We start from the raw sequence: 27,975 nt of genomic DNA, 5'->3' as shown, positions 1-27,975 counted from the left end.
CCCGGTTGCCTTGGCTTCATCTGAGGCACAGCGGACGCAGAGAAAAGCAAGCTGAGTGCGGGTGCTACGTATGACAGGTATGGGTTAGCCTTGACACAGGTGGCTTTTCATTAAAATGAAGAGACATTTTGCATGAAAAACAGAACAAAACTCACCAATTGTCAATACTTGTACTTTGGGGGTTTTTGTTTGTTTTTTTTACATTTTCAGTAGAAGTTATTTTTAAAAAGAAAAAAACTTTAATGTTTAGTTGGGGAGGGGAGTTCTTTGTAATATTTAATAGACCAATATAATGAGGCAAGGTGGGAAGCGGTGAGGGGAACAAGATTATGTTGAAGCGTGTTAACTTTCTACCCGAAAGATGGCATATATGATCCTTTAGCCAGTTCCAAGGATCTTTAGCACAATGACACGCCCTCATTTATTGTAACTTCCTCACAGTCCTGCATTCCTTCCTCTCCCCTGACTCCCCATCTCAGTTATGCAGCATCCTCCAACAACCTGTTTTGTAAAGGAAGGGCCTACATGAAGAGACTTCCATTGGTCCTTGTTTGAAAACTAAAGTCCCAAATGTAAAAATCTGGTAAAAATGAGTTACGGTTAATAGGGCCATTAATGACTTTATAATCTTTTTTTTTTTTTTTTAAGATTTATTTATTTGAGAGAGAGTGCAAGTGAGCAAGCGGGGGGTGGGGCAACGGTAAGGGAGAGAATCTTCAAGCAGACTCCCCACTGAGTGCGGAGATCATGATCTGAGCTGAAACCAAGAGTCAGCAGCTGGACCGACTGAGCCACCCAAGCGCCCCTCTCTTTATAGTCTTAAAGAGAGAGCAAATGAGCCTGTACCAACGATCGACACAACACTCACCGAGAGATCACTGCTACTGACTCGCTGGTGGAGACAGCACTGAATGAGGAACACTCTGAGTCTCCTGGAGGGGAAAGAGCAGAGACGTTCCACTAAGAGAGGCTGCTACAAAACCCACCAAGCCTAGGCATCTCTCCCTTGGGCATCTTGGCTCAGCCTTCCTGCGGAGCCACGAGCGCCCCCCTGCCGCCTTGCACTGCCTTCCGTGAGCTTGGCAGTAGCGCAGAGAAAAGAAGACTGGCGGACCGCAGGGCTAGTGAACCAATTTCCCAGAAGCCACTACCACCCTTACCCCCACAAGGCAAATGATTATGGTAGGGGGTAAAGTGAGTCAAGGACCCAGTATACAACTGTCAGCCCCCTTCCCGCGTGGGTGGTGACCACTTCCCAGTTGGAGGGGAGAGGGTCCCTTACTCACCCTCTTCCTCTTCGTTCTCATCATGGCTGCAGCAGTCCTCCAAACCATCTACTAGCTCTTCTTCTAGATCTTCAGCCTCACCCAGGTCTAGCTGGGGGTCTGCAGGTGAACTATAAGAAAGAATCATGCCCCAGCCCAGTCCGTAAGAGAGAGGTCACACCTAGATTCTCATTCCTTCATCACCTCCCAGTGTTTGTCTCCTCCCCACTCACCAACCTGCCGTCTCTTGCCCGGATCTCACAACTCATTTTTCTTGCCCTCAGAGCTTAGGTCTAGCCATAGTTCCTCAACCCCACAGCCCCTGTTGTGCAGAGAGGCACTCTGTCTCCCATCTTCTCTGAAGTCCCTCCACAGCACTTCAGTGCAAAATTCTGAATACAAAATACCATCGATGAATGTCTGGTAATTGACTTCACAGGTCCCTGGACCTCTGGGAATTCAGAACAAGGCCTTGGTGGACCAAGGTTCCAGAGAAGTAACAAGGCACAAGAGAAGGAGCCAGGTTTGTGTATGCCCTAACTCTGAAATGGCTCTGAAACAAGGAATGACAGAGAGCCTGATGTGGTTTGAAATTAAGTAGAAAAGTCACAGGCCCCAACGTTTGGTATTATTTCTTCCTGGTTATAACCTAAAGCAGGGTCGGCAAACTCCTTCTCTAAAGGACTAGATAGTAAATCTTTTCAGTTTTGCGGGCCATTCAGTTTGGTGCAACTACTCACCCCTACCACTGTAACAGGAAAGTAGCCACAGACAGCAATAAACGAATGGGTGAGGTTGCGTTTCAATAAAACTTTATTCATAAAAGCAGGCAGTGGGTAAGATTTGGCCCACATGCTGGTCTATGTTTGCCAACCTCTGCCCTAAAGTGAAAACCAAAATTCCAGGGCAGCCAAAAAAATAAAACCACCTTCAGAGACGTAGGGTCAGTGTCACCAAATTATGGTGTATACATTCTATTGCATCTAAAGGAATCAAAAACTTTCTCTAACTTACCCGATATCCCTAACAGGGCAGTCCAGTCCCCTGGCTTCCTTAGGCCCCTCCTTCCCAAGCTGGCCCAGATGGATGGAAGAAAGGCGGGTGGCCACATCAGCTACACCAAGCAGCTGAGGAGGAGAAGGCAGAACGGGAGTTTTGTCTTCTCCAAGTGGTAGGGAGTCCATCGCAGATCCACAGGCAGGGCTGTGGCTGAGCGCACTGGCATGGGAGGCAAGGAGGTGAATGCTGATGCGTTTGGTACAGAAGACTGTACTGTCCAACTCCAAGGTGTCCGAGGCGCTAGGGGGGATCCTACTGTTTGCTCCAGCATCCTCCTGCGGGAATTGCTGGCCTACCACGGGAGGTCTCCACTGCCGGGTCCTGTTGAGATCACACTGCAAGCCGGGGCTCAGGAAACAAGACTGTTCAAACTGGCAGCCTTGCCTTGGCTTCTTCTCAAAGCCTCTTGCAGTCAACTTCCTCACGGCCTCGGTGAACCGAACCTCCTTAGTCAGAGCCTGAGGAACCAAGTCGCCATCCAGGCCACAAGGATGTGGCTCTGCTCTTGCGGCTAAGTTACTGCGGTTGTACTGGGAAGAGGCAACACTGGTGGTCAGAGTGTCGAAGGAGCGAGGTGCGGACAGGGTGCTAGGGGCCGGGGCGTCACCTGGGACAGTGCCGTTGCTCTGGGGCACCTTGTGCTCCACGGGCTGGAGTGCACAGTCTCCGGTGCCCCCTGAATGATGCCAGGGGACGAGATGGGCCTTGGGTGAGGGTACTGTATTCAGGCCCTCTGGGGCCTGCGATAAAGGCACTTTAGTGCTATTTGGCCGCAGGAAGGAGTTGTTATTCAGCATGGGCTTGTAGGAGGAGTGGGGGGAGGCGAGCGGAGACGGGATCTTCCCTGAGATGGCAGAGGCCAGGCTCTTCCCCGAAGGGTTTTCCCCAGCCGCGCCCAGTGAGAGGTACGGATCTGTGGAGGACGCCATGGGCTGGGCCATGGGGGAGACCGTGAAAGAAGGGGCCTTACTGGCAGTGAGTCTGACAGGGAGGCTCTTTGGAGGGAGAGAGAGAGGTCTCTTTTCCGGCAGGCTGGAGCGCAAGCAGAAGGACTCCAGCTGCTGGTAGGGTCTGTGCCCGTAGCCGGCGCGGCGGTCCAGCAGAGTGCCGCTGAACAGGTCTGGGAGGGTGTGCAGGGAACGGGAGCCGCTGCGGCCCGCGATGACAGCCGAGCGCCCTGAGCTACACAAAGCACCGGGGCAAAAGAAATACGCTGGCTGGGTTGGGACACCCAAGAGGCCGGGGCCCAACCCTGCTGACAGTGTCCCCACGTGCTTCCGCTCCAGCTTCCAGATTGGCTTCACCTGCTGATGGGCCTGCGCGCAGCCTCTGCCCTCAGAGGGCTTCTCCGGCGGCCGCGCGGGCACCGAGCCGGAGGGGCCGCTCTGCTTGAAGCTGGTTCCCTGGCGGAGGCCAATACTGTAGTGCTCTGTTCCTGCGGAGGCCATGAGGGGCCCCCATCATGGCCGCGTGGCCTCGTGGCCCAACTCGGAACAGGTGCCACGCACCTCCGGTAGCCGCGGAGGCTGCATTCTCGAAGTCCGTCAGCCTGGAGGGAAGAGAAGCCGTTGGGAATGTTACTGTCCCGGGAGGACAGACCGCATGCTACGGCGGTCCTCAGTGAAGCAACGGAGCCCCACCTCTGTCCCCCCCCAGGGCAGCCAGCCATGGCTGTCACTTAGGAACCCCAGAGAAGAACATTAGACTCCTCCAGTGTTTTCAGCAGTCTTCCGGCTGCCCTCACACAATCAGAGCCAGCTTCATCAGGGACTGGGCCACGAAGGAGTCCACTCACAGGTTCCCACTCCCTCAGAGCTCTTTGCTCTCTCTCCAAAGAAAAATGCAGCTCTCTGTCTCACCATCCGTGACTTCACTGAGCGACTTCCTTCTCTCTCCTAATAAGGCAAGTCCGGGGGTGGCAGAGAAACCAGCCAATATCTTCCTCCTCACCAACCAATTCTGAAAGGTCAGGGGTTACTTGAGAAACCTATTTTACATCTACTCATCCCTGACCAACTCTCAGAGGCCCCTGGTGTGGTCTGCTTTTCATGGCTAGGTGTGACAAGCTGAGATAGAAGCAGAGACTTCCCCTGCTGACCTCTGGAGTTCACTCGGAAGCTGAGACACTGACTTCACCTCTCCAAGCGTGTCGCCAGCTATAATAGACTTAAATCCCATCACACGTGTTGATGGGAAAAAGAAGAAACAAAACAGAACTGGACACCAACATTATTTTTACTTAAAGTGACCTTATTTCCAGCAGCCATGGTGGGACAGGAAGAGTTCAGGGAGTAGAATACAGGGGAAGAAGGAGGAGAGCTTGCTTCACCCCAAGCCCCAGGCATCAGTTTGGGCTGACCTCAGGGGGGAGGGCCTGTCTCAGACGTTCCCTCATTCGATGTCTCCTCTAAGGCAAAACCAGCCAGTAATTCTGAGTTCCAAACAGTCTGTTAAGCATGGTCACTTACTTTCTAAATCAAAGTCACAAAATAATCTCCAGTTTTCACAAATGAGAGCATCCAGAGGGTTGGAAAAACAAGACCCTTCTATAAGAAGTCACTCATCTGGGATAATTCTGAATGGAATCCTGGCATCCATACCAAGGAAGTGTTTTTGTAGTGGCTACAGGGAAAGAATTAGCAGAGAATTTTTTTGTTCAAATTACTTCTAAAACACAAACTTCGGGGCGCCTGGGTGGCTCAGTTGGTTAAGTGGCTGCCTTCGGCTCAGGTCATGATCCCAGGGTCCTGGGATGGAGCCCGCATTGGGGCTCCCTGCTCGGCAGGGAGCCTGCTTCTCCCTCGCCCTCTGCCCCTCCCCTACTTGTGCACGAGCACGTGCACACTCTCTCTCTCAAATAAATAAAATCTTAAAAAAAAAAACCAAAACAAACAAACAAAAAAACCCCACAAACTTCAATGGGGAGAGGACCTCATATTCTGATAAGAGACTAATGGCCAAGGAAGATCCATGATTCCTGTCTACATCTATAGGAACTACTGGTGTTGTCTACCAACAGAAAGCCTGCAGAAGCCACATGACGTCACCTTCTTTTCCTGCAAAGGCTGACCTATGTGGATTCTTTCTCAAGGACAGGGTACAAAAACCACAACTCATGGCTGCCAGTATTCAACATGACAGTGGGCTAAAAACAGCCTAAGTTCTAAAACTAGATTTTGATGCCAGGAACCTTAAATTAAAGAGACAGAAAATGGACCTCCACCAAGTCCAAACCACGGAAATCCTGTGCAGGGGCTGATTACACTCCGTGCATTTATGGTAGAGAAGCAGACACAAGGGAAGAGTCAAAGCCCACCAGGGACTTTACCAGACCACATGTGTGTGTTGTGTACACCCAACAGATTCACAATCCCAACTCACGTCGTTCTGTTTCAGGAATCCATGTCTTGCCCTTCCCATGCAACCCAACAGACACACCAAAGGGATGGGAGAAAAGAGCCAAAGAAATGAAACTGCCCTGGGCGGCCTGAAAAATACCCCACTTGTGCTTCCTCACGTGCATCCCGCTATCTCCGACCTTCATGCCTTTACAAGTGCTCCTCCCTGGAGTCCTTTCCTTCTCTTTCACCAGACTTAAAAGTCATCAGCTTGTACACCCCCTTCTCCAGGTAGCCTTCCCGGACTCTCCTCTTTGAACAGGATGCCTCATCCGCGTGCAGGCCACCATCACCGCTTCTACCACACTGAACTGTAATAATGCACCACTCATCTGACCAGGAGCCACACGCTGGTTTTCTGCTAGCTCATGTCCCCAGCAGCATCTGGAATACAGTAAGTGCTCAATATTCCGTGGGATGAATAAACTGCAAAAGTTCAGTAAGTGAAGGGGAAACACACTAGCAGTGGTGAATACTAATTTGGGCACCTAACAAATGCCAGGTACCGTGCTAGGCACTTCGCCTCTGCGGTCTTATTGAATCCTCACAAAAACCTTATGCTCAATTTACTGACGATGAATCCGAGAATCAGAAAAGCTAAGTAACTCTTGTATATTTAATAATGAGTGGTGCCAAGCTTAAAACTCGAGTTTGTCTGACTCCAAATGCCTCTTAAATAGGAATGAAACACACGCTTAGTCCCTGTCCCCTCAGTTATCCTTAAGCTTCAGGGACAAGACAAAACCCAGGTTGGAAACACTCTCCCAGTTTATACTGAGCCCCGTCGGGGTTGCAGCTTGTAAGAGCATGCGTTCTCATCAGCACTGCGGCCAATCTCACTTTCCCCCGTAGCCATGGATGCCCACTGCACACTACCCTGGGGCTGGGTGAAAAGAACCCTCCCACCACGCAGTGTCTGCCTCTCTGCATTACATCACATGAATCCAGGCCAGGAATACTGAATGCAAGGGGCCTGGCATCTGGCTAGCTTGACTTCTAATCCAAATGAGGAAGAGGAAAGCAAAGAATACACTCCCACCCTCTTCAGAGGCTGCGGGTGGCCGGCTCCCAGGCAGAGTGTGAAGCAGGCCAGCTGGGCAAGCACCAGAGTCAAGTGGATTCTCCTCTCTCTGACTAACAGGATTCCAGATCTCGTATGTCTTTGCAATGGCTGTTCCCCACTCCTTGTTCCCTCCATAGTCCCCATGATGTGTAGGACGGCAGCTTAGAACAGAGCAACCTATCTCCCTAAGGAAGCATTATCTGGACACAGGGGCCAAGCAGATGATGAGACGGTTCTGTAAAAGTCTCTTTCTGGGAAAGAGCTCAATTGCTAGTAAAAGACAGCCACGGTTGGCTAATATCACTGTCAGGAACTACCGAGCAAAACAAGTCTGTCATGTCAGATAATCTACACAGAGCAGATTCGAGAACATGAAGTAAACAGTAGCACTCATAGCAGTACCACATACAAACGTTCTGCCCTGGTACCACAGTTTCTGCCTCAGAAGTAGTGTCTGGTTTAGAGGAGGAAATGGTCACTAAAAGCAACCTTCTTCCTTCGCCTTACAGAGATTCTTGATGAAATCACAACTCCATGTGAAGGGGAAGCAGGGACCTAGCTAGAAAATTCAGGCAACCTGGGTCCCAGGAACCTCTTGACTGCTGCCACAGGCCACTTTTTCCCAGATGTGGCCCTTAATAGCACTACCACTCAAGTGCCACGGAATGACCCCATCTCCCTACAGGAATGAGGAGTGACAAACTTTAAAAAGGCCTAGGTGGTCTAAAATGTTAAGTAGAGGAAATGAGAAAATAGTTGCAAAATACAGTACACTGAGAGTAGTGGTTTCTGGCCATAAAGTCAAAGTCTAGATTGCCAAATAAGGTCTGGCAGCCAGACCCCACAGATAGCTTACACCCAGAAGGTCGTTTTTCCCTGAGGTCATAAAACCTGTCCCCTGTGGTATACCCTGGGCTCCTGACACAATGTCTGGGAGATCCTTCTCCCCATCTCCCTCAAATGTCTAAGTGCACTGAGATGACACAAACTTGGTGTGTCTGTGTGTGTGCCTATAGAATCTCAGAGACGGGCTGCCCATCTCCCAGGAAATATTTTAGGATGAGACATCAAAGGCAAGAGAACAAGAAGGAAAGGCATTTATATATGTAGGAGGCCTCACAGAGGCTACTAATGGAAGCCTTGTCTTAGAAAGTGCCAACTAAGCGGCCTCTGGGTGGCTCAGTCGTTAAGCGTCTGCCTTCAGCTCAGGTCATGATCCCGGGGTCCTGGGATCGAGTCCCGCATCGGGCTCCCTGCTCAGCAAGGAGTCTACTTCTCTCTCTCCCTCTGCCTGCCTCTCTGCCTACTTGTGCTTGCATGCTCTCTGTCAAATAAATAAATAAAATCTTTAAAAAAAATAAAAAATAAAAATAAAAGAATAAAAACACCCAACTGAAGCAAACCTAAACTTAGAGTAATTGGTGATTATATAAATTAAAGGATTCACAAATCCCATTACTTTCATTCAATTTACATACACTTTTTTAGCCACATATATCCACTACTTAAAAATAAGCAAAGGCATTCATACTTACTCTCTCTGACTAAGCCTAAAGGATCCACCATCAGTTGACCCTCCAATCGACAGCTTGTGAGGAACTTACTTTAAGGAGCCAACACACTGACCTCATCTGGAAAAAAAGTATTTTGAACAATCTAACACATTTCACAGAGCTATTAATCTTATATCTTTATTGCTCCTACACATTATCCCTGGGGAATAGGAGGACTTAAGGGGTGAACAGGGGATACAAATACTATTCTATTGCCTGCAGAGTTCAAGTTTAGAAGCAAACAAGCCTGTTTCTGGTTAAGTTCCTCAATCAAGGTCCAAACAGGAAAATGCCTAGCTGAAAAGAAAGGTTAGTTTAGGGCAGAGCAGCTGAGGAACGGGTTCTTGGGAAAATTCACATAAACCACAGTGCATGGTCCACACTAAACATTCAAGGGATGGTAGTTATCAGGCTCAATATGACTGGCACCAAATGATCTCTCTCCACTCAGCCCTCTTCTCAAGCTTCCATGAAGAGGGGTGGGGAGGGGGACACACTTGGCGAAGGCAAAGAGTATTCCACTGCAAAATTTCAGCTAGTACAAATAATGTTCTTTTATAAAAAGACATAGTAGTCTTGTCATCTGGAAACATCTGTGAAATTTATTATATTACCAGTAACTGGGTTCTTCAGTGGCAGGTCTGAGTTGGCACTAAAAAACAATCGAAAAGTGCTTTGGGATATACCCAGAGAAAACCCTTGCTTCTGGCTCTTACATTTTTTATATAACTAGATGGTTGGGATTTCTGAAAACATTGGGAGAAGAGTTAAAAAGTGATTGTTACTCACCTAGTGTCTAGACCCTGATCACTACGTACCATTTGTCAATAAAAGAAACCAAGGAACTAGAGCTCCTTGGAGAACAGTTGGGGCAGGGAAAGCATCAGATGAGCCCAAGTGTCTCTTATGCTGCAAAAACTAAGGAAATTCTCAAATTGTGATAGAGACGTATCATAAGATCACAGAAATAGCTCACATCACAGCTAACAGTTAAACCCTAGACGTTTTCCCTCTAAGACTGAGAACAAGGCAAGGATGTCTACTCTCCTCATTTCTGTTGAACATTGCACCGGAAATTCTAGCCAGTGCAATAAGGCAAGAAAAAGAAATTAAATGCATGTAGATTATAAAGGAAGAAGTGAAACTATACTTACTTGCCGGAGACATCATCTGGTACATAGAAAAATCCTAAGAAATCTACAAAAAACCTACTAAAGTAAGCAAGTTTAGTAAGATTATAGGATACAAGATCAATATACAAAAACTAATTTATATCTATATACTAACAAGTAAAAAATCAAATAAAAGAAGTACACTGAAAACTACAAAACACTCCCAAGAGAAATTAAAAAGTTAAATAAATGGAGGGATATAACATGTTCATGAATTGGAAGACTCAATATTGTTAAGATGGCAATTCTTCCCAAACTGATCTATGGAGTAAACGCAATTCCTATCAAAATCTCAGCAGGCTTTTCTGGAGAAATTGACAAGCTGATCATAAAATTTATATGTTAATGGAAAAGACCTAGAACAGCCAAAAACAATTTTGAAAAAAAAAAAACAAAAAACGAACAAAACTGAACTTATACTACCTGATTTCAAAATTTAGTATAAAGTTACAGTAATCAAGATAATGTGGTATTGGCATAAGAACAGACATATAGATCAATGGAACCAAATAGAGTCTAGAAATAAATCCTTATATTTATGGTCAATTCTCAATAAAGTTGCCTATGCAACTTAATGAGGAAAAGGATAACCTTTAACAAATGATGTTGGAAGAAGTAGATATCCATGTACAAAAAAATGAACTCAGACTCTTACCTTACACCATAAATTAACTCAAACTGGATCAGAGACGTAAATGTAAGAACTAAAACTATAAAACTTCTGGCAGAAAACATAGGAGAAAATGTTTATGACTTTGGGCAATTGAAAAATTTTAAGAGAAAATATAACAGTCCAGCTGTTAACTAGATTATATCGATGAAGAATTTAGAAAAACACTATTGAGAGAATGAAAAGAAAAATTTACAAACTGGGAGAAAATATTTGCAATTATAAAGGACTTGTATCCAGAATATGCTAAGAACTCTCAGAACTCAAGAAGATGAAAACCAACCCAATTAATTTTTTTTTAAATAGGCAATTTTAAAGATAGGCAAAATATCTGAATAAGCATTTCACTAAAGAAGATGTATAAGTGACTAATAAGCACATGAAAAGATGATCAATATCTTTAGTCATTAGGAAAATGACAATTAAAACCACAGTAAGATACTACTACACACCCACTAGAATGGCTATAATCAAATGGATTGATAATAGGGTTGACCAGAATATGGAGAAATTAGAATTTTCCTACATTGCTGATGGGAATATACAATGATACAGCCACTCTGAAAAACAGATTGTCAGTTTCAAAAAACTGTAATATATAATGACCCACCAATTCCACTCCCAAGTATCTACCAAAGAGAAATTAAAGCATTATGTCCAGACACTTACACACATTCATAGCAGCATTTTTCTTGATAGGCAAAAACTAGAAATAATCCAAATGTCCATCAACTGGTATAGTAATAAACAAAATGGACTGCTACTCAGCAATAAAAGGCAACAACCTGGATTAACCTCAGAAACATTCTGCTAAGAAAAAGAAGCCAGACACAAAAGACTATATATTGTAGGATTCTATTTTTATAAAATTTCTAAAAAAGACAAAATTATAGAGATAGAAAGTAGATCAGTGGTTGCCTGAGGCTGAGGGTAGGAGCAAGGAATGACTGTAACTGGGAATGAGGGAACTTTATGGGGTGATGAAAGTGTCCTAAAACCAGATGGTGGGGGCACCTGGGTGGCTCAGTCGGTTAAGTGTCTGCCTTCGGCTCAGGTCTCAGGGTCTTGGGTTGGAGCCCCTGCATCGGGCTCTCTGCTCAGCAGGGAGTCTGCCTCTCCCTGTCACTCTCCCTCTATGTGCTCTCGCGCTCTCTCTCTCTCAAATAAATAAGTAAAATCTTTAAAAAAAAAAATAAAATAAAAAATAAAACCAGATGGTGGTGATGTTTGCACAAATGTACAAACTTACTACAAGTGATCAACCTCTACTTTATAGTGAATGAATCAATTGTATGGTATGTAAATTATACCTCAATAAAGCCGTTAGAGGTGGAAGGGAAAAAAAAGGACAGAGGAGCCAGCTTAAAGAGGTTCCCTCTAACCAAATCTGGGACAAACTGAGCAGCAAAATAAATGAGTATCAGACTACATAAACAAGAATCCATGAATGCATAGTGATATAAATAAATAAAAGAATGAATGAATAAATTTGAGAGAAGGAACAACGCCCCTTACAACAGAATTCCAATAAGAATAGAAACTTACCACTGGCAACCACCATGGTAATAACTGATTCAGGCAAAACTCATCAGTGGATCCTAAAATTGGTGAGTGAGAGATTACTGGGAAATGGAATAATTATATTGTCTCAAAACATCTCTCCACAAGATATTTATTAATTATGAAAGAAAAAAAAATAACTTGGGGTACCTGGGTGGCGCAGTCGGTTGAGCCTCCGACTCTTGGTTTTGCTTCAGATCGTGATCTCAGGGTCGTGAGATCAAGCCCCACATCAGCTCCAAGCTCAGTGTAGAGTCTGCTTAGAGTTTCTCTCTCCCTCTCCCCACTCCCTGCCATGTGCACTCTCTCTCTCAAATAAATAAATACATCTTGAAAGAAAAAAAAACACAGTGGAGAAACCAGGCAGACACGACCATAATCAAGTGATCAAAGTTCCTATCATCAGTAAGAGCACAAATTGGCATTACGCACACATCACCGCATCTGTGATTTCCTGACCTAAATGCACCACCTGAATTCAAAGGGAAATATCAGACAAGACCAAATTGAAGGTCATTCTACAGAATAACTGGTCTGTACTCTTCAACTGTGTCAAGCTCATGAAAGACAAAGGCTGAGGAACTATTCCACTTACAGGAGACAAAAGAGAAGACAACCAAATGCAATGTGTGCTCCTAAAACAAAGGACAGTGACAAGACAATTGACAACATCTGAATAAGGTAGGTATGATAATAACATTATAGTATATGGTATTATATCAACGTTAATTTCCTGATTTTGATCAACATACTGTGTCAGTTTAAGACAATATCTTTGTTTTAGGAAACATTAAGAAGTTTTTAGGAAATATTCAGATGTAAAGGGGTTTCATGCAATTTATTGGCAAACATTTTTTTTTTAATTTTATTTATTTATTTGACAGAGAGAGAGCACACAAGCAGGGGGAACGGCAGCGGGAGAGGGAGAAGCAGGCTCCCCGCTGAGCAGGGAGCCTGATGCGGGGCTCAATCCCAGGACCCTGGGATCATGACCTGAGCCGAAGGCAGACGCTTAACCGGCTGAGCCGCCCAGGTGCACCTTGGCAAACATTTCAAAAAACAATTCACTGTTCACATATGAACACTAAAGCAAGTGTGGTAAAATATTAACATTTGATAAATGTGGGTAAAATGGAAATAGGAATTCTTTGTACTATTTTTGCAGCTTTTTTGCAAGTCTGAAATCATTTCAAAATGAAAAAGTTTTTTTTAAAAAAAGGTTATTACTATTTTTAAAGGGAAGCTTGGTTTTTCTCAGACCAGGAGGCAAGCAGCGCACAATCACCTTCAATTCTTTGAAAAAAGACTTGCAGGAATGGATTTTACCAGGGAATGATTCCAGCCAATGAAGTAAGACTCACTCCTTGCTCCATACCTAAAAGCAGGCTTGACTGGGGACCCGCCTGTCATCACTAAGGTACATCACTAAGAACTGAAGTCACACGCCTTTCCCCAGTACATAATTCTTCTCAGTGTAGCCACCTTAATATGAACTAGCCGCCCAGCTTACTCTGCTCTAATCTGCCAGTGAATTTGCAAACTCTGGTTTAAGGGGAGTTCGAGGAGGAAGGCAAACACCAGAGCCTGGCAGATGATGTCCAAGAGCACTTTCTCTGGGGTCCATCAACACGCAATGTCGGGGGATGTCTCCAATTTTTAGGGGAGAAATGCCATTTAAACCTGATTCTACGTGAAAATCTCACTGCCTAACAAAACACAAGTCTTTGTCTTGACTTCAACCTAGAAAGCAGTTACTGCCAGCACCATCTGGGAAACAGAAACCTAGAGGCTGAGATAAGGACTGGCTAGACTCAAGGGATCACAGAGACAAAATGGGAAACTCAAGGTTTTCTACGAGCCCTGCTATTGAAGAAGGGAACATGCTTTCTCTTAATCTCCTTGAAATTAGATGAGAATGTCAGATTTTAATAAAGTCATGCTAAGGAGAATGGGAGCAAGGCTGAGATAAGAATGCATCAATCATATCCCTCACTTAATTGATTCACTTTCAGAGCCAATTAGAGTCAGGAGCAGTAAATAAGCTGCAACTGCACAAAAAGACTTTAGAGAAAAAAAAATTGTGTACACACACACACACACACACAAAGAGGCAGAAGGGGCTAAGTCCCTGGGACAGGTGTCCATGCAACACCAAAACTCCCAACATGCCCTGGGTAATGATTTCACCCCGACCTCAGATCTTCACTCCTACTCACTCAATCCACCAACAAGTCTTTCCAGCTTCAAATATATGTCTGGAGCCATCTATTCTCTGTTTCCACCATTATTCCCTTAGTCCACACCACTATCACCTCTCACCTGCTGGTTTCCCCCTCCTTCTTTATAATCAATTCTCCAGACTGTGGTCGAGGTGCTCTTTTTCAAATGTACCTTAAAGCTATCTGGTGGCTCCCAGGCCACATGATCTGACCTTCTGCAAGTCACTCTTCCTCCTCAGCAGGCGTGTTCCCACCTGCGTTCCCAGGGGCTTTGTTGTGCCCTCTGAAACACTCAGATCTCTGAATGGCCAGCTCCGTTCCCTCACTCAGCACTCAGCAAACATCACCACCCCAAAGAGCCTGTCCACACTAATACTGCTCATTCCCTATCACATTACCTTACTCTAATCTGTTTCATTCTTCCACTAGCTGAAATTACTGTATGTTAATATTTCCTTATAACTGCCTAAAGAAACAGTGGAAGAATAAATAGGAACTGATTTTTTATAAAGGTGACCATGGGGTATGAGACCTGTGTATACCTTTTCTATCATTTTAACTTCTGGCTATATAAATGAATGACCTAGTCAAAAACCCTGTTCATTATTTTTAAAATAGAAACTTCAATTATTTATGCATTCCTTTGTTATGTGTCTATCTTCTCTTCCAGAATGAAAACTCTTTGAGAACTGGGGCCTTGTTTACACAGTCTGTGCCCAGCCCTGGAAATGTAATCAGGGCCCATTAAATATTTGCTGAATACATACATGCATCTACAACAGTGAAACCCAGCATAGCCACAGCAGGCCCTCTTCAGATTAAACAGGTGCTCCTCTCCTACCACCATCTCCTTGTCACTTCTTCACTCAGTGCAGGAACTTGGCCACAGCCAAACCCAGCTCCTTCGGGGGTGCCTTCTCCTCCCCAAGAGTCCCCCTCCAAAGTCCTCCATAGCTCCTGTTTTATCTTCCCTTCCATGTCCAACCAATCTGCTCTCGCTATTTCAACCATTATCTGCAGAAGCTCCACTCTTCAGATCTGACCTCTCTCCAGCTTCATGTCCTTGTCACCAACCCTCTGTGTCACCTTTTCCACGTGCATATCCAACCACTTCAAGCTTGTCACACCAGCTCTGCACTCTTGACCTTCAGTTTCTTTCAGTGAAACCTTCTTTCTCTCAGTCACCTGAGAGGAACGCGTAAGCCACTTGTGACTTCTTCCCTTCCCTTATTCTCCAAAGCCATGCCAGTTGTAAAACTTAAGAGAGATTCTTCCTTGCTAGCATGCCTCCTCAATTTATTCCCCCACTCCCTCCACAGAGCCGGACCATTGCAATAACATCCAGACTGAGGTCTGTGTTTCCAGGGTCCCCCCCCTTCCAAAGTCCACCCTGCAGGCAGCCTCCAGATTAACTTTGCTTGATTTTACTTTATCAGGTTACTCCCCTTTCAAAAATTTCCTAGGAGTCCTCACTAAATATCACAGTAGCCCACCAATCACCTACATCAGAATAACATGGGGTGCAGGGCGCCTGGCTGGCTCAGTCAGTAGAATGTGCAACTCTTGATCTCAGGGTTGTGAGTTCAAGCCCCATGTTGGTTGTGGAGCCTACTCGAAATAAAAAATAATAATAATAAAAAACAAAACAGAACACACATGGGATGCAGATTCCCAAGCCCCATCTTCAAAGTGGATTCAGTGGGTCAGGGGGGTAGGGTCGGGAATCTGCATTTTTAACAGACATTCCAGATGATTCTCACATGAGTCAGCAAATAAAATCCAGGTTTCTTAGTTTGGGTTGAAAGGCTTATTTCCATCTCCTTCCACCTTGAACTCTGCCCTATGAACTGTGCTCATCTTAACACTAAACTCCCAGAATAAACCTTTCAAACCTGTCTGCAGGCCTTTACTCCACTAAGCCTCTTCCTTCTGAATCCTTATATTTTATTTACCTTTTCCAGGCACAGCTCAAGCCCCACTCTCTCCATGAATATCTCTTGCATATCTATCCCTCTAACTCGATACTTTACAAAGGCTACTCTCACCACTGTTCTCTTTTCACATGGATATGCCTCCTAAGCTGCACAGATGGTTTTCCTAGGGAATCCCTGTGCCCCTATAACAGACAGGTGCAAAGCTAATCTGGTGGAAGATCACTGCCCTAGTTTGCCCTCCTCCTCAGCCGTGGTGGCCATGTCTCCTACCCAAACAACTTCGTGGGGCACTTGGTCCCTAGAACAAAGTTTCAAAAACAACTGACTTGGGGTGATGGATATGTCCCATATCAGTTATACCTCCACAAAGCTGTTAAAAATAAAACCAAAAAAAAAAAAAAATTGACTAAAGGATAAGAAAGGAGGATAAAGAACCGCAGAGCAGTCTAAAGATAAAATGGCCTCAAACATCCCTTCCTTTCTATTTACATGCCTGGCTCAGCCCAATCCCTAGCCCTCTGAGCACCCACCTGACCAAGTGCAGGACTCTTGCAGTAGAAGCCTGACGGCCATCCCTGCCTGCAACCTCTGCAACCAGCCTCAGGAATCACACCAACCTGCTTTGTCATCTTTATCCAGCACTCAGAATCTGCCTATCTCATTCCGCCTTCCACTCTTTGAGACGTAATTTTGCCTCAAGTTTCCTCCTTAGTCGAGAGTGAATGAAGAGCAGCCTATGCTAGAAAAATCTATGGTTGTTGTTTCAAACCACCAAGTCTCTAGAGGCCAGGTCCAGACCAACCTGGACAAGGTATCTATTTCTACAGAAAGCAGTTATTCATTGCCCACTGATTAAATCACTCTTCTGTATTACAGTAGTGTGTGTGTGGCTCTTGGGACCGGCAGTTTCCTTTTCCTCCTCCATCTAGGTGCTTCCCTCGGTCACCAGGGGAACTCAGGACATCAGAAATCGTTCAGAGTCTACAATTCGAAGGATCTCTAATGAGATTAATTGCTCAGTAGTTACTTTAGAAGACGTAACTGACTTACCTGGAACCAAAGAGAATGGGGAGGATCGTAGGAATCATCTTCATTTTCTCTTATGAGATAAATCCCTAGCTATGTCTCCCTAAAAAAAGTTGGAGGGGCAATGAACTTCTTGAAGGCCTATTGAAAAAGGAAGGTCAATACCCCAGCCCTATGAGACGGGAGGGTCAGTACCACAAGTTAAGATAGATGGCTTTTGTAGAACACAGTTCAGCAATGCAAAAGGAGGTGGCCAAGCTGAGAGAAAAATAATAGCTTACGGCACCTAGTACTGAGGGGGGCCAATCTACAAATTACTGAAAAGTGACAACTGTTGAAGGCCTAACATAATTAGGTGACTAGCTCTCCTAGAGCCTTGGCTTTTATCACCTTCAGAAAGGCACCTCCTTCCTCCTCCTGAGAGGGGACAGTGGTCCTCAGGGTACAGTACACAAGTTCTGCTGGGGAAACAAGCTTCCTAACAAAACTAAGATGTGATCTGCTTTTTTAATTGTGCTGGTCTCTCCATGATGGTAGAAAAGCAATGGCAGGTCAGACTGTTGATGCCTGAGCAAGAACTGAGACAATGGCACACTGAGTTGCATCCTTGACCACCACGCACTTCCTCACCACACAAAGAATGCCAGGTTTACCCAAGAACATCCTTGGCGACACAATAAAAATTATCTTACATCTCAATTCTGGAGTGCATCTTTTTAATGCTCTGTGTGACCAAACAAGGAGCGCATGTAAAACACTTCTGTGGCGAACACAAGGTGATGGCCATCTCTAAGGAAAGCACTGTGTGTTTGAATTTCCAAAATTTTTCTGTGGAACACCATGTTCGCTTGAAAGAATAAATGACACAAAAGTGATGGGTTATTCAGACTTTGGCATCTGGCAAACATTTTCTAGAAAACAAAACAAAGTGAGTCTGTCAATTCAAGAAAAACAACTGACAATATTTGTTGCCAATGATAAAATTTCAGCTTCCAAGAGAAAAATTAGAATTCTGACAAAACTGTATCTGCCACCATAAACTTGACAGCTTCCCAAAAGTTAAGGATTTTTCTGATGAAAGTGTGGTGATAATATGAATGATTTTTTTTTTTTTGGATATTATTAATAAAATGTGGCAACATTTGGAAGAGCTGTTTTCCAGATACCTATCACAATGTTAAAGAATCATGTCTGGGTAAAAGGCCCCGTCAAAAACAAACAGGAAGAAAAAGAAAAAAAAGACCCAGTCAAAATGAGACACAGAGCAATGGATTTTAATGTAACAAAGTATGAAAAGTTAATTTCAGATTCCACATTGCAATAATCTTCATAAAACCATCCCTTGTTAATTTTTGTGTAATACCAAAGAATACCCACAACTACCAACTAAATGTCTGTGAGGCTGGATTTTCTTTTCTTTTTTTTAAATTTTTATTATTAGAGATTTCATTTATTCACTTGAAAGAGAGAGACAGACAGTGAGAGCACAAGTGGAGGGGAGGGGCAGAAGGAAAGGGAGAAGCAGGTTCAGGGAGCCCCAGGTAGGGCTCAACCCCAGGACCCTGGGATCAGACGCTTAACTGACTGAGCCACCCAGGCGCCACGAGCTGGATTTTCTTAATAATTCAACCAAAACAACACATCACAACTGACTGAACACAGAAAGAGATATGAAAATCCAGCTATCTTCTATTAAGCCAGACATTAAAGAGATTTGCAAAAACAAATCTACTGTTCTCACTAATCTTTTTGAAACAGTATCATTTTTCATTTAAAAACTTCTGCTTATGGGGCACCTGGTTGGCTCAGTCAGTCGGGTGTCTGACTCATGATTTCGGTTCAGGTCATGATCTCCGGATCATGAGATCGAGCCCTGTGTTAGGCTCCACACTCAACATAGAGTCTGCTTGTCCCTCTCCCTCTGCTCCTCCCCCCTGCTCTCAAGCTCTCATTCAAATAAATAAAATCTTTTAAAAAATTAAAATAAAATAAAAATTCTACCTATGTTAACTTGTAATGTATTTATTACTTCTAAATGAATTAATAGGGTGGGGGGATGGGGTAGCCAGGTGATGGGTACTAAGGAGGGCACGTGTTATGATGAGCACTGGGTGTTATACGCAACTAATGAATCATTGAACACTACATCAAAAACTAATGATGTACCATACAGCAGCTAACTGAACATAGTAAAAAAAAAAATGAAGAAATAAATGAATTAATATTTCAATTTCTAATATGGCAAATATCCAGATTATATATCCCACATTAAAAAATATATTGACGATCCGGAAGAGGTTTTGAAGTGCTTAAAAGAGTCCTAAGGGGCGCCTGGGTGGCTCAGTTGTTAAGCGTCTGCCTTCGGCTCAGGTCATGATCTCAGGGTCCTGGGATCGAGCCCCACATCGGGCTCCCTGCTCGGCTGGGAGCCTGCTTCTCCCTCTCCCACTCTCCCAGCTTGTGTTCCCTCTCTCACTGTGTCTCTCTCTGTCAAATAAATAAATAAAATATTTTAAAAAAACAAACAAAAAAGAGTCCTAAAAGCAGTAAGTCTGAGCACCTCTGGTCTAAAATACCATTGCCTGTCCAGAATATCCATGAGGGCTCCTAAAGACAAATTTCTCTGTATTTCAGAGCCTAAGAGAAATTAGCACTCTCCATATTTATTCCCAAATACCCAGTCTGCTTTTCCAGTTCTGCCAGAGGAAAGGGTAAGAAGTTCAGGGCATTTAAGAAAATTTTTCTCTGCATTTCACTGACAGATCAAAGCATCTGATGCCATGCTGGAATCCAGGGAGCCTATAATCAGACAATTCAAGGTCACAAAGGAATCTTGTGAGGAAGCTAAACTCAACTCCAGATCATGAGTATCAGATCCTGAAGTTAAGGCTTCATTCAGATACAGCTGTTTAGCAATTGACTTTTCATTTACACACTCATTTGTGTATTTGGTTATAAATTCTCTTTCATCCCTTTTCCTCTGCCCACTCTCTCAATGTTGGTGTTCCTAGGAGTTCAGTCTTCTCACTCTGCCTGGCACACAGTCAATATTCAATAAACCCTCCCAGGGCAATCTCTTCCATCCCATGACTGCGACCACCTCCTCCATTCTCAACTTTTTATCATCACCCAGACCTCTGTCATGAACTCCAGACCTACAGAACGACCTCCTGGGCCTCTCTACCTGGATGTGCTGTAGGGAACTCAACTCGTCATGTCCAAAGTGAACCCCTTTATCTTTCTCCTCAAAGCTGCTCTTCCTCCTAATAGTTTCTCCTGCATCACCACCCACCTGGTCACTAAAGTCGGAACTTAGGATCATTCCAGATTGTTCTTTGTCCCACTCTCTGTATATCTGTTTTGCCACCAGGCCTTGTCCACTCTATCATCTTTAACGTCTCTCTAAACCCTCTCCATTCCCACTGCAGCCAACATAGAGCCCTCAGCATCTCTAGCCTGGTCTCAAATTTTCTCACTGGCTCCCTGTCTCCAGTCTAAAATCCTCCCTATTCAACCCACACTCTAATGCTACAGTAACCTCAAACACAAATCTAATGTTATCTTCCTGCTAATTATCTTTCCATGGTTTTCCTGCAACACACTCTTCAAATGGTTTTACTCATGTATCCCCAAAAGAATTTAAATCATGTATTCCTTGCACATTAAAGTTTAATTCTAAGATTTTCATCACAAGTTTAAACATGCTTATTCTTTTGTTAAAAAGGTGGTAGAATCTACTAAACATTTTATAAAAAGAACTAAGTTAAGGATTAACTGTAATTCAAATAAGCATTTCATGATTTGATAGAATAATTTTTAACTATCTTATTGAAAAATGCACACCTAAATTAAAAGAAATCTCTTTAAAAGTTTTTATGCAAGTTTTATCCTATAGCTTGAAAAACCCATGGTCCCAAAAAACATTCTAGCCACATTTAACTGCTGAGTTCATCTGTATTCAGAATATCACAATAAGAATCAAGCCTCACCCTAACAGCAATGTGTATTAGGGGAAGACAGGAAGACTTCTGAGTTTTCAAAGTAATTTAATCATCAAAGGAGGCCTTCCTGAAATCAGTATTTCCTAATACTACACTTGGCAACCTGACTTTTTTTTTTTTTAATAAAGATTTTCTTTCTCTATTTGACAGAAAGAGAGAGAGAGCACAAGCAGGGGAGCTGCAGACAGAGGGAGAGGGAGAAGTGGGCTCTCCACTGAGCAGGGAGCCAGACCTGGGATCATGACCTGAACTGAAGGCAGATGCTTAACCGACTGAACCACCCAGACACCCCACAACCTGACATTTTTACACTTGGGACAACATTATAATTTGGGAAGTGTGAGGGATATAACATCCTGCCGCCCCCACCTTTTCTTGTAAGGTCAGTTTCAGAAGAGCTCATTTGGAAGCTGAGGATCTGGAAACTGATTCTTCTAAAGCTATATGTGCAGGTGTATTCCTTGGAAGTCCTGGGCCCCAACCACCCTGCTTGAAAACCTTGAGGATACTGTTCTCTTTAACAAAACAGCTATGGCCCTTTGTGATCTAACCTCTGTTAATTTTCCTCTTCCTATTTGTCATTGGATGGCTACCTCCAAACCCAGCCCAGGTCTGTCAAACTGTTTCCAATTCTCTTTTTAGGCCTTGCTGTATATTTTCTAAAGCTACTTTGTATCTGGAGTGTGCTCTCAACTTCTTTATTCCCAGAAGGCACTTGATAATTTCTCAAGGTTCCATTCAGCCCAACCAATAAGCAGCTGGTAACTTTCTCAGCGTCAAGGGGGTAGGTCTCATGCCGTGTCCCAGTATTTACTGCCAGAAATGAAGGATGAACAGAACACTGTCCCCGAAAGTCCCCCAGCTACTTGCTGATTGGCTAAATCAACAGGTGATGAAGTTGAGGAAGATGTGAGCTGAACTATCTGAGAGAGCAAGGATGACTCCATAAAGAATGATTAAAACATTTCCTAGATCCAGAATGAGAATGTGAAGACCAGGGAATGGGGATAATACACTTTTACAAGCAAGTCTGGGTTAACTATCTTTCTAATGTTTTATCAGAGCACACACCACACAGTATGGCAAACACTTGTTTACTTGATTAAAATTGCCCCTAGACTATAAGCTCCGGGAAGACATGCCTGCCTTGTTCACCACTGTTATCACCCCAGCGCCTTCCATAGTGCCCTGGCTTCACTAAATATATGCCGATGTTTGTAAAAAGTTGTTGAATGAATGATTACATAAACGGTGCATAAATGAAGAGTTAAATTTACAAGATCTCAAATTCTGTTTGAAACTCTACAGTTTAGGAAAGTATTTCCCTACAGCTACTGAAGATGGAGAAAGAAAAAAGTGGGTATTCATGTTCAATTCAGCTACGAATTGAGAGGAGCTCGGGCTCACACCCAGGCGAGGAGAATTTAAACCGCAGCGCGGCGGGAAAGAGGAGGAGGCACGGAGGCCCAGGGTGAGGGGATGCGGCAGGGTTCAGGCACCCAGAGGCAGGGCTAAGTTCACGGGGCGTGGCGGAGGGGGAGAAGGGTCCCGAGGACGCGCGAAGACCTGACCCGGTGGAAGGCCGCAGCCCCCTCGCCTCCCTGGAGATGGCGAGGTGGCGGGCAGGAAGCGGGGCAGGGGTGGGAGCCGCCGGAGGGCTGCGGAGCCGCGCGAAAGGACCCGGGCAGAGGGAAGGGCGGGAGAGTCGGCGGGCGGAGGGTCGTTCCCCCGGCTTCACCGCCACACTCACCTAGCGGACCCAGCTTCGCCCCGGCTCGGCGCCGGCTCCGCGCTGCTTCCTCCCTCGGCCTGCAGGGCAAGCGGGCGGCCTGAGACGCCCCTAGCAACCACGCACCGCCACGCGACCCGCGCTCCCAGCTGCCGGCGCTGAGGCCGCCTGCCAGGCACTGCGCGCGCCCCCAGCGGACAGACCGAGGGCCTGGAAGGGGCGATCTCAGCAGGCGGGCGGGAGGCAGGCGCGCCGAATCTCGGGGGTTGTGGGGCCTGGGAAGGCAGGCCGTCACCTGTCTCGCGCATGCGCAGGCGCTTCAGCGCGCGTGAGACCCAGAGAGCGGAATTCTGGGAGATGTAGTCCTGAGATTAACACACACACATCCCACCACCATCACCACCACTACCACCACCACTACCACCACCACCACCACCGTGAAAGACTACGTTCTGGGATTCCAGGATTCTCTCCTTCTCTGGGCCTTGATACCACCTCACCGAATGGACTCTTTCTTTGTCCATGCCTTAATTCGCTCCTCTAAAATCAAATCTTTATTAAAGAAGTTTCTAAGTAGTCCTTTTCAACAGAAGTCTTCCGAATTTGACCCCAGGAAAGGAGACACCGCCAGATCCGCTGTTTCCCTCCAACCCACTTTCTCCTAATTCCAATCTACTCAGTAGAGTCCTATTACAACCACCTGCTTTATAGGCTTCAGGTATGAACTTTAGGAAACACTGACTCAATTCATCATCTCCCTAGGCAAGGCAGACTGTGCCCTGGATGTTCTTAGTCCCAGATGTCCCTAGACCTAATGGATTTGAAAATCAAAGGAGAGGGGTGTCTGGGTGGCTTAGTCAGTTAAGCGTCTGCCTTCAGCTGGGGTCATGATCTTGGGGTCCTGAGAGAGAGCCCCACCCACATCAGGCTCTCTACTCAGGAGGGAGTCGGCTTCCCCTTCTCCCTCTGCCCCTCCCCTGATCCTGCCGCGAGTGCTCTCTCTGTCTCTCTCAAATAAAAATAAAATCTTTAAAAAAGAAAAAGAAAATCGGAAGAGAGCTGGAGGGTGAAAAGGTCTTTTCTAAACAGTAGGCTACAGAAATAAAGGGCGCAATAAAAGTGAAGCTAACCTAATGAAAACAATCTGGACCAGCGCAGGGAAGCTTAATGAATAATTGACTTCAGCAACAGTATTGACAGATGCTAAAACCATTAGAGGATTGATTGGGGGAATTTTACACTGGAAGGATCACCTCTAGATTTTAACCAATCTTAGATCATGAAATGCAGGACAGCTATAAATTATGTTTCCTAATGTGATACAATTTGAACTATACAATATTTAGGAAGTAGTGTATTTTTGTCAGTAGTTGAATCTGAATCTAATCAAGCTTTTGGCTCCAACTTCCAGTTTATAGGAAATAAAGAGAAATAATGACACTGCAAGAAAGCAATCCAGCGAATCCAGAATGTGGGTCAATGTACGGATGAATGACCTCATTTCTTCAACAATTTCAGAGTTTTAAAAAAAAGTGAGGTGTTCTAGATTGTAAGAGACTTAAGAGACTCTCAAATGCAGTGAGTGGACCTTGTCTGGATCTTGATTCAAACAAACCAACTGTAAAAGATATTTTTGAGACAATGGAGAAATCTGAATATGGACTGGGGACATTAAGAACAAAAACAGGTGTTAGGAAACCATTATTAATTCTGTTATGCAGTTGACTGAATGGTGCCCCCTCCAAAAAAATATATCCACATCCTAATTCCAGGAACCTGTAATTATTATATATATGGCAAAAGGATTTTGAGAGGATTAAGGAATTTTTCTGGATTTTCTGAATCCTAAATCCCATAACAGGTGTCCTTCATAGGCCGAGGGAGATGTGACAAGAGAGAAGACACAGAAAAGAGGAGGAAGGGGCACCAGGGTGGCTCAGTCGGTTAAGTGTCTGCCTTCGGCTCAGGTCATGATCCAGGGGTCCTGGGATCGAGCCCCACATCGGGCTCCCTGCTCAGCAGGGAGCCTGCTTCTCCCTCTCCCTCTGCCTGCTGTTCCCCCAGCTTGTGCTCTCTCTCTCTCTCTCTCAAATAAATAAATAAAATCTCAAAAAAAAAAAAAAAAAAAAGAGGAGGAGGCAATGTGACCAAGGAGGCAGAGATTGGACTGATGTGGATACAAGCCAAGGAATGCCTAAAACCACCAGAAGATAAAGAGGCGAGAAGTGGATTCTTCCATAGAGCCTTCCGAGGCAATGGAGGTCCTTAAGACAGCCTGATTTCAGACTTCTGGCCTCCAGAACTGTGAAAGAAAAAAATGTCTCTTATTTTAAGCCATTAAATTTGAGGTAATTTATTGTGGCAGCTACAGTTTACTTTGACATTTGGTTATTTAAGAAAATACCCTTACTGTGGCACCTGGGTGGCTCAGTGGGTTAAGTGTCTGCCTTTGGCTCAGGCCCTGATCCCAGTGTCCTGGGATCAAACCCCACATTGGGCTTCCTGCTCAGTGGGGAGCCTGCTTCTCCCTCTCCCTCTGCTGCTCCCCGTGCTTGTGCAAGCTTTCTGTCAAATAAATAAAATATTTTAAAAAAGAAAATACTCTTATTTTTCACATACAGATATTTTTTAGCAATTAGACATGATGCCAGGGATTTGCTTTTGCTTTAAAATACTGATAGCAAACACTCTAGAGGCAATGAGCACACCTAGCACTCAGGTCCTACTTTTTTTTTTTTTTTAAGATTTCATTTATTTATTTGACAAAGAGAGACACAGCGACAGAGGGAACACAAGCAGGGGGAGTGGGAGAGGGAGAAGCAGGCTTCCCGCGAACCAGGGAGCCCGATGCGGGGCTCGATCCCAGGACCCTGGGATGATGACCTGAGCCGAAGGCAGCCGCTTAACGACTGAGCCACCCAGGCGCCCCTCAGGTCCTACTTTCTAATATCATTCTCCATTAAAAAAACAACAACAACAACAAAAAAAACGGGCTCCTTGAAGAAATGTCTGATTCCAGGACTGAGGTAAGAAATGTACAAGATGAGCCTGAAACATTTTGTAGTGCCAGAAAGAAAAACCACATTGGTGGGCGTGTGTCACAGGAGCTAACTGAAAGAACTCCCAGTGACCAAAGCTGGAACAATTTGAGCAACAAAACTGAATAAAGTAGTAGTGGTTTATAACCCAAAGTATAAAACAAGTATCTATGAGTCCCTGGCATAAATAAATGGTTCAATATGTTCATAAACGCAGTAAATACACAAATTTCCTGTGCAGAATTCCAAATAAATGTAGATACTATGTAGATACTCAGCCCTAAAGGAGGGGAAGCATAACTCCCTCATTCCTTAAGTATGGGCTGTGCAAAGTGACTTCTTTCCAAGAGCACAGTAAGGAAAGGTGGAAAGGGTGGAGTAGGGCAAAAGTAGAAACAGTAGAAAAATCTGACAAACACCACTTCAGCCAGGTGATCAAGGTCAACATCAACAGTCAGAAATCAGATACATAGTGTGCGCCCTTGACAGGTCATGAAAATGGCACTTTACTTTTGTGATCTTCCTCCCCAAAACCTATAACCCAGTCTAGTCATGAGAAACATCAAATTCCAATAGAGGGGAATCCTACAAAATACCTGACCAGTACTTCCCAAAATTGACAAATTCATCAAAAAAAAGAAACTTCTGAGAAACGGTTATAGTCAGGGGAGCCTAAGGAGACAACTAAATGTAACGTGTAATAAGATCATGGCACAGAAAAGGAAATCAGGTAAGAAAACTAAGGAAATCTGAATAAAATACAGGCTTTGGTTAATAATATATCAATATCAGTTCATTAATTATAACAAATGTATCATAATAACGTAAGATGTTAATAATAAGGGAAACTGTGTAGGGGAGGAGTATAACATATGAACTCTCTCTACTATCTGCTCAACTTCTCTGTAAATCTAAAACTGTTCTAAGATATAAAGTCTATTAAAAAAAAAAAAGCTACATCAAAAGAAATCTGCCCAGACCACCTTAACCAAGTGATCAAAGGTACTTCACCAATAATGGGGAAAAGCAACATCATTAGCTTCGGATATGATATATGATATAGAAGACACATCACCACTTACGTAGTGTTTCTACTAAAAATGTATAACCTGTGGGGTGCCTGGGTGGCTCATTGGTTAAGCGTCTGCCTTTGGCTCAGGTCATGATCCCAGGGTCGTGGGATGGAGTCCAGAGTTGGGCTCCCTGCTCAGTGAGGAGTCTGCTTCTCCCTCTGCCCCTTCCCACTGCTCATGATCTCTCTCTTTCTCACTCTCTCTCAAATAAAGAAATAAAATAAAAAAATAAAAAAATAAAAAAATGTATAACCTGAATCAAATCACAAAAAAATCATCAGATATACCCAAATTGGCCTGTATTCTTCAAAATGTCAACCAATGTAAAAAAAGGCAAAGGAAAAGATGACGGGTGTTTCTAGATTAGAGACAACACAACTAACACAAAGCATGATCTTTGGTTGGATCCTGGACCAGGAAAAAAAAATTGGTATAAAGAACATTACTGGAGGGAGGTGGGCAGGGGTTAGGCTAAATGGGTGATATGTATTAAGGAGGGCACTTGTTGTGATGAGCACTGGGTGTTATATGTAAGTGATGAATCACTAAATTCTACTCCTGAAACAAATATTACACTATAGGTTAATTAGAATTTAAATAAAAATTTGAAGAAAAAAAAAAAGAACCATTTTGAAAAAAAATATATAGGAACAATTGACAATATTTGGATATGGCAGCATAGTTAATAGTATTATATCAGTGTTAAATTTCCTGATTCTGCTAATCATGTTGTGATTATATAAGTGAATATCCTTGATCTTAAGAAATTGCCACGTAAGTATGTAAAGGTAAAAGGACATGATATTTACAACTTACTAACAAATAGTTCAGAAAAAGATGGTAAAACCAGTTGTGGCAAAATGTTAATCAGTGACTCTGGGTGAAGGGTGTATGCAAGTTCTTTGTAACTGTTCTTTCAACTTTTCTTTAAATTTTAAATTACTTCAAAATAGAGTGCTTTTTAAACTATAACAATGACAAAATTTAAGAAGGAATAGGTAGAACCAGTTTGACAAAATGCTTGTAACAGCTGAATCTGTGGGATCAGGGTTTGGGAGCTTACTATGCCATTCTCTCCTTTTTTTTTTTTTTTTTTTTAAAGATTTTATTTATTTGACAGAGAGAGACACAGTGAGAGAGGGAACACAAGCAGGGGGAGTGGGAGAGGGAGAAGCAGGCTTCCTGCCCCGAGCAGGCAGCCCGATGTAGGACTCA

At 44.2% G+C, this 27,975-nt stretch overlaps 1 protein-coding gene across 2 annotated transcripts in view; it reads right to left on the bottom strand.

Moving 5' to 3' along the window:
• Positions 1-23,008, bottom strand: part of TTLL4 (tubulin tyrosine ligase like 4) — a 40,772-nt gene extending 17,764 nt beyond the window's left edge. Inside the window, exons 1-5 of one of the 2 annotated variants that reach the window (XM_064587049.1) lie at positions 22,671-23,008; positions 8,321-8,416; positions 2,280-3,873; positions 1,287-1,396; positions 869-932 (exon numbers count right to left, since the gene is read on the bottom strand). In XM_064587049.1, the coding sequence (XP_064443119.1) occupies positions 869-932; positions 1,287-1,396; positions 2,280-3,772 (1,667 nt within the window). In that variant the 5' untranslated portion in view covers positions 3,773-3,873; positions 8,321-8,416; positions 22,671-23,008. The remainder of the gene's footprint in view (positions 1-868; positions 933-1,286; positions 1,397-2,279; positions 3,874-8,320; positions 8,417-22,670) is intronic. The other variant, XM_045867978.3, reaches the window with a different exon arrangement.
• Positions 23,009-27,975: the final 4,967 nt, after the last annotated feature.

The sequence above is a fragment of the Mirounga angustirostris genome, unplaced genomic scaffold, assembly GCF_029215605.1.
Source record: "Mirounga angustirostris isolate CCGP_5_RB_7025 unplaced genomic scaffold, mMirAng1.0.hap1 SCAF_3, whole genome shotgun sequence".
Lineage (NCBI taxonomy): Eukaryota > Metazoa > Chordata > Mammalia > Carnivora > Phocidae > Mirounga > Mirounga angustirostris.
This window is presented reverse-complemented; position numbering and strand designations above follow the sequence as displayed.